The sequence below is a fragment of the Cryptomeria japonica genome, chromosome 10 (assembly GCF_030272615.1).
Source record: "Cryptomeria japonica chromosome 10, Sugi_1.0, whole genome shotgun sequence".
Lineage (NCBI taxonomy): Eukaryota > Viridiplantae > Streptophyta > Pinopsida > Cupressales > Cupressaceae > Cryptomeria > Cryptomeria japonica.
This window is the reverse complement of record NC_081414.1, coordinates 120,369,605-120,377,516: the sequence shown is the minus strand read 5'-3', so window position 1 is coordinate 120,377,516 and position 7,912 is coordinate 120,369,605. Positions and strand designations below refer to the sequence as shown.

The window sequence follows — 7,912 nt, the reverse complement described above, 5'->3', positions numbered from 1 at the left end:
TGGTCTATACATATAGATTATGCAAATTGTGATCCTTTATCTCTTTGAAAATGATATTTTCTCAAGTGATTTCTCCTCATTTGATCAAATGATTATACATTAAATATTTAAACATACAAAAACATATTGATAAGCTAGATAGTACATTAAATATTTAAACATACAAGAAAATATTGATAAGTTGCACAAACATGCACCTAGTTAACTTACAATGATTAGTAAAAAACCATAGGAACTTTAGAATTCAAATTTTAAAAATTTAAATATTAGATTCAATCTCAAACACTTTAAAATTGATTAATATCAAATTAAATCTTGATAGAGATGATATCTTGAAATGGAAAATAAATATCTAAAGTAAGTGAAAATAAGCTCACAAATATCTATTAAAGAAATGAACTTTACTTAACAAAAAGTTTCACATTAAGAAATTTCATTAAAACAACACAAAACTAAATAAAAATTGACATGAATATAAAAATATCATAATTACCACTCCATAATTTCAATGCAAACACAGTCTCGTCAACTCCACAGATATGTAATGACTAATTAAAACTCCACCGAAGAACAAATTCTAATGAACTCCTATACCCACTATAAGACCCCGCTCTAATATGGGACCCTCTCCCCTAGACATTCAATCAACCATCATATATAGATCATATTTAGGAATACACTTAAAAGAAAGCATTATATAGATTTCAACCCAAAAAACATAATTAAAATCAATAAAACAATAAAATAAATGTTAATTGGTATCATGACCTTAGAAAATAAATCTGACCTCCGTTTCTTGAATACCCCATGAATCAAGCACTAACTTCTGGACATTCCATGTAAGCCATATGGATCCCATGATAGGGCACCTTTCCAACTTGCAATCAATCAACGGACAAGAATCTCTATCTAGACAATCATGCTTTCCCCACAGTTTAAAATGGCCGCTCCATTCCTGCAATGGTCAAGCAATCAATAAAAAACTAACATTTCATTCCTTAAACGCCACCTCTGTGAAAAAACAAAACCAAAAAAATCTCACAACTTTTCTTTGGTGTGATCAAACCCACTAATAGATTCTTCTCAGCTTCTATATATAATCTTAGATACCCACTGATACATGCAAGAAAATCTCCTCTAAGCTCTAAGAATATCTTAAGCATGGCAATGGCAATGGAGAGAAGTTACAAATGGAAATCAATTTACTTTGTGGTACCTATAATTGGCACGGTGGTGGTGGGAATGAGCAGCAAGGCGGATGGCGCAATATCATGCTCAACGGTGGTGTCTGATTTAATTCCTTGTCTTTCCTACATTTCAGGAAGCTCCGCCCAGCCCACGAAGGGATGTTGTAATGGCATTAAAACTCTCAACACCACCACCAAAACTACAGATGATAGGCAAGTCGTGTGCAACTGCATAAAGTCGGTGGTGTCTTCCTATAGCAGTTACTTTGATAAGTCCAGCAAGTTGCCTGGTGTCTGTGGAGTTAATCTCGGCTTTGCCTGGACACCCTCACTTGATTGCAGCACATAATTTTTCCATCCCTTGGTTTTTTAAGATCTTTTTTCTTGGCCAACTTCAAGTTCATCATGGCAAACTGGTTTTTTTTATTTACAGGGTCCATTGAGAACTGTTCATGGGTAGGCTGCCAGCTTTGAATTGCAATAAAGTTTACTATTAAGTTGTAGGAGACCAGCTTTGTAATGCAGTAAATTTTAGTATCTATAGTTGTAGGAGACCTCAATAAGAATTGGGGATACTATGAAATGTGAATATAGCGCTTCATCGGCCATGGGTAATAAAGAATACCATTGCTTAGTCTTTTGCTTATGCGCATATAGCTATTGTATAAATGGTGTGGGCTCCTTCTAATTATCTATTGCAAGAATATACACCTTAAGTTATTTTGGAAAATTACAATTAGAAGCAGAACACACTCTCGATCAAGAGTAAAGCAAGGAAGCACATCATCAACTTGAGAAACTAGGTGGTGAGCGAGGATTTGGCATCCTCTGAATCAAAGTCTGAAGATAGAGAATCCGGTATGGACGGAGGATAGAAAATGATGGAACTTAATAATGAAGGGGTGCTTGAACTAGATGATTTCTCTAAGGATGAGATGAGTTCTTTGAATATATTATTTCACTAGAAATGGAAGATTCTGACTATAACATGATGCAAATTGGCAAAATTGAGGAAGTGCAAAGTCTGTACATAGGCCAATTCTGAACATTATGTATAGGAATAGGCTCGAAGAAATTGTATGGGGTTAGATCTTACAAGAAGGAGAAGAGAAGTTGTAGGAACAATGAAGGAACCTAGGAAGAAAATAATCCATACAACAAATCCATACAAAATTTGGAAACACACCATTTACCTCCAAGGGTCCGTACATCGTACAAAATACTAGCCGAACAAGGAGTAAAGATTATGGGTCTGAAGGGTTCCATACCATGAATCTATATAGAGGCCAAATTTAGAAAAGCCACACAGACAAACTGTATGTTGGCAGAGTCAGGGGCTAGACGTTCAGGGAATAAGGCTCAACCCGTATGAAGGAATCCGTATGGAAGGAGACACAAAGTCAAGTAAAGACCAAGACATTGTTAGGTCCCGAAGACATCTGAGAGGGGGGGGTGAATCATTTTTCAAATAAATTCAAACCAAAAAAACTTAACCAACTTAATGCTTAATACCGGTAAACCAGTTAAGTATGTCGGTAGACAATTTTAATAGTTAATTGCTATACCGGTAAAGATTAATGCATGAAACATAAACACAAAGTCATCCACAACACATAACACCAATATTTGTACGTGGAAACCCTGTAAGGGGAAAAACCACGGTGGGAAACCTTACCCACAATCAGATGATACTACTGCAGATAGTAAGTGTACATAAATGGGGTCTACACATGCAAAAAGGCCAATCGCCTAGAGCTCACTGCTCAATCACAAAATGGGAGTCACATTGACTACAATTGGATGGTTAAATCCAATAAGAATGTACTGCACAAAATAGCATCTTCATATGCTGGATTCAGTACTAGTGTAATGCTGATATGCTTCCACAAAAACCTAACTTCACCTTCAAATGATGTCTGCATGTATTGCACTACTTAATCTCGCATATACCTTCACACAATTCTTTTTCGCATTCCACACATCTAATCTTACAAATAAGATCTTACATTTATACCATAACCTAAGACCAATTTTAGTAGGTCGGCTCTACAAGATATTACAATAAAAGCATTTTACAAACAATATAATATCCGATGCAATAACCGATTGAACATGTCATCTTAATGCATTTACAACAATAATTAATCATCTCCATAGTGTGCCATGTTGATCTGGAAAAGATAAACCTGCTGGTGTAACCCTAGACCTATTTGTCAGTAACAACAAATATGCAACTATGAATATACCAATGAACACAACTCCTGGACAAGATGTTGAAACGATGTCTTCGACATAATCATGTGTCTTCCATGCCATTCCAAGTGACGGTGATCATTATACCTTGTCAGTTAACCATGTACCAGTAATTGTGCGATAGTTACTTGCTTGCTGGTGAATGTTGTTGGATCTCCAAAGAGCTAGTGTTTTAGTAGTTGTTGACATCAATGACAAAACCATTCCAAAATACCAACAATCTCCCCCTTTGGCATTGATGGCAACACAAGATGGAAAAACTATCAAAGTGCCAAAACAAAAATGCCAAGTACCAAAAACCAATAATCTCCAAAAAGATCATAACCAGAAAGTAATAATCTCTCCTAAGTAACAATCTCTCCATCTGGGAGCAACATGTGTTTTCCAAAGTTTTTCATACCAATCTCTCCTCAAAAGAACATGTGTTTTTCCATATATATCTCTCCCCCTTTGACATCAAATGCCAAAGTTATAATAAAACCAAGTTCATATACAAAATACCAATCAATTCAATATACCAACTACTCCCCCTGAGAAGTAGCTTCCTCATCAAAGACCAGAATAAAAGATTTCTCTGTTAATTCTACCGGTTGATGACAATCATCAACTGTCTAAGTCTCTGCCGGTGGTGGTATGACTCCAAGCTGATCTCTGAGATATTCAAAAGTCTTCTTAGGCAAAGGTTTTGTAAAAATATCTGCAAGCTACTCTTTAGTATTCACATAAACTAGTTTTATCTCCTTTGCTTCAACTTTTCCCCTTAGAAAATTCAATTTGATAGATACATGTTTGGTTTTAGAATGTAATACCGGATTCTTCAATATATCAATTGCTGCAGTGTTATCACAATAGATAGCAATAGGTTCTTTGCATTTTACCTTTATGTCTGTCAACATTTTCTTAAGCCATAGTACCTGTGTACAGTTAGTTGTTGTTGCAACATATTCTGATTCTGCAATTGATCATGATGTACAACTTTGTTTCTTACTCAACCAAGAAACTAGTCTATTTCAAAGAAAGAATGCTCCACCGGTGGTGCTTTTCCTATCATCCACATCTCCTACCCAATTTGCATCTGTGTATGCACATAAATCAAAGATTTCATCTCTAGGATACCATAATCCAAGATTTATAGTGCCTTGTGAGTACCAAAAAATCCTTTTTACTGTTGATTCATGATTTTTTCTAGGATTACTTTGAAATCTTGAAACAATACATACTGCATTCATAATATCAGGTCTGGTTTGTGTCAAACACAATAAACCTCTTATCATAGATTTGTATCTAGTTGGATTAAGAGGTGTAGATTCATCCCTTTGTGATAATTTGCCATTTGTTGTCATAGGTGTGCTTACAGGTTTAGAACTCTCCATCCCAAATTTCTTTAGTAACTCTTTTAAGTATTTGGATTGACTCAAGAATATACCTTTATCAGTCTATGAAATCTGCAATCCTAAAAAGAATTTTATTTCTCCAATCAGAGACATTTCAAATTCTTGTTGAATTTTAATAGAAAATTCTTTACATAAACCATCTTCTCCTCCAAAGATTATATCATCAACGAATACTTCTATAATCAAGATGTCATCATTAGTTATTTTGTAATATAAATTGTTCTCTGCATTTCCTTTAGTAAAACCAATCTTTAAAAGATACTTATCCAATCTTGCATACCAAGCTCTTGGGGCTTGTTTTAGTCCATACAGAGCTTTTCTTAACCTGTATACCATATCATTGTCATCTGTCAAAGAAAATCCATCAGGTTGTTCAATATATACTTCCTTTTCAAGATCTCCATTCAAAAATGCACACTTAATATCCATTTGATAAACTTTGTAGTTCTTGTGTGCTGCAAAAACCAAAAATAATCTGACTGCCTCAATTCTAGCTATCGGTGCAAAGGTTTCATTGTAATCAACTCCTTTTTTCTGAGAATATCCCTTACACACTAGTCTTGCTTTATTTCTTACAACCTTACCATCTTCATTAAGTTTGTTTCTAAATACCCATTTGGTTCCAATTACATTTTTATCTTTAGGCCGGAGAACTAATGTCCAAGTGTTGTTTTTCTCAATCTGTTCTAATTCTTCTTCCATAGCTTTAATCTAAAATTTATCTTCACATGCCTCATTAACATATGATGGTTCAATTTGAGAAATAAGACATACCTCTTCATTTGCCAATCTTCCTCTTGTCATAACTCCTTTAAACTTTTTTCCAATTATCTGATCTTCAGAATGATTCAGTCTTACATACAGCGGTGTCTTAGTTTGTTGTTGTTCCTTAATTATTGTGGAATCCTTAGATGGTACCAGGGTAACTGGATCTTCATTCTGTACCGGTGGATTTAGAGTAGGTTCATTTGTCAAAATTTCTATTGCCGGTTCAGAGTCTATATACCTTGAAGTTCCTCTAAATTGTTCATCAATCTTTACAATTGTACTTTCAACAATTTTCTGCAATCTTTTGTTAAAACATCTATATGCTTTGCTCTTACATTAATAACCAATAAATATTCCTTCATCACTTCTAGGATCAAATTTTCCAATATACTCATCTCTTTTGATATAACATTTACTTCCAAAAATTCTGAAATACTTAAGAGTAGGAGTATTACCAAACCATAGTTCATGAGGGGTCTTACCGGTTTCACCTTTGATGTGAACTTTGTTGAATGTATAGACCATTGTACTGACTGCTTCTCTCCAATAAACATGTGGTAAATTTTGTTCTCATAACATACTTCTTGCTGCATCCAAGATAGTTCTATTTTTCCTTTCAACAACTTCATTCTACTGTGGTGTTCGAGGTACTGATAGTTGTCTTCTGATTCCATTCACTTCACAGAATGTATTAAATTCCTTAGATGTAAATTCTCCTCCTTGATCTGATCTTAAACATTTGATTTTCTTACCAATTTCATTTTCAACCATTTCTTTGAACTGTTTGAACTTTCCAAGTGCTTCTGATTTTTCTCTGAGAAAAGTAACCAAACACATTCTAGAATAGTCATCAATAATTAGCATGAAATATCTATCACCTTGTAAGCTTTTAGTTCTAGATGGACCACATAAATCAGTGTGAATCAAATCAAGAGCATTATTTGATTTTTCTGGAATACTTCTGAAACTAGCTCTAACTTGTTTTCCAAATTGACATTCCTTACATATTGTATTTTGAGGTTTGACAATTTTAGGTAGATCTCTAACTGCCTTAGTAGTATTGATCTTTACCATGCAATCAATTTTACATGATAGAGTCTCTTATACCATAACCAACTTTCATCTATAAGTGTAATTAAGCATTTCTTTTCACTGTTATTCAAGTGAAAGATATTACCTCTAGTATGATTACCGGTTGCAATTTCCAAACTAGTTCTATTCATGATTTTGCACTTTCCATTCTTAAATTGTAACTGAAATCCTTTCTCAACTAATTGACTAACACTTAAAAGATTATGCTTTAATCCTTCAACATAGTAAACATTGTCAATGTTATGCTTACCATCAAGAGATATTGTACCCTTACCTTTGATTGAACAAGCTTTGTCATCTCCAAATCTTACTAAACCTCCATTGTATTCTTGAAATTTCAAGAATTTACCTTTGTCTCTTGTCATATGATGTGAGCATCCTGAGTCAATGATCCATTCATCCTTTACTTTAACTTTAGCTGCTAGGGCTTGTTCTACCAGTTGAGCAGTAGGTGTTGGTTGATCTTCTGTTATAGCAACAAAAACCCATCCATTGTCTGTTGGATCCTTAGCAGAATCATCAGTCACACCTTCATCAACAATATAACAAGATTTGTCTTTATTCTTCTTAAATCTATATCTCTGATATTCAAGATTAGGCTTGTATATTCTTCTAGCTTCTTCTCTTAGTCTAGCATGTCTATTATGGCATCTCGAAGCCATATGACCAATCTTATTGCAGTTAAAACATTTAAAGGGTGCTTTACCTTCATACTTACTTCCAACTAGACCTTTAGGCATTTTCCTTGCAAACAGTGCTTCAATTTCTTCAAGTTCTCTTGCATAAAAGGCTTTCCAATCATATTTGTCAAATGATGGAGTAGATGATGTTGATGCTTTAAAGGCTAAATCTGTCTTAATAGTAGCAACATGACCAAATTCTTCAATTTCAAAAGCTGAAAGTTTCCCAGTCAATGTGTCCCTAGTAACTGATGTATTAGGCATTGTTCTCAACTCATTTATAGTAGTAACCTTCATTTTGTATGCCGGTGGCAATCCTCTTAAAACTTTTGAAACAATTTCATCCTCACTTAATGTTCCTCCACAACATTTAAATACCCAAAACAATTTCATTTACTCTTTCCATAAAAGCATAAATCCTTTCATCTTCTTCCATTTTCAAATGTTCATACCTAACTCAGAAGCTTTCAAGTTTTGCAATTTTGACTATGGAATCTCCTTCATTCAGTGTTTCCAAATAATCCCAAATAGCTTTAGC

The 7,912-nt window shown here is 34.3% G+C and overlaps 1 protein-coding gene across 1 annotated transcript; it reads left to right on the top strand.

The window, feature by feature from the left end:
- The first annotated feature begins 1,161 nt into the window (after positions 1-1,161).
- On the top strand, positions 1,162-1,536 carry LOC131858800 (non-specific lipid-transfer protein-like). The gene has a single exon (XM_059212251.1). It carries the CDS (start codon positions 1,162-1,164, stop codon positions 1,534-1,536), a length of 375 nt encoding a protein of 124 aa, XP_059068234.1.
- The last annotated feature ends 6,376 nt before the right edge of the window (positions 1,537-7,912 follow it).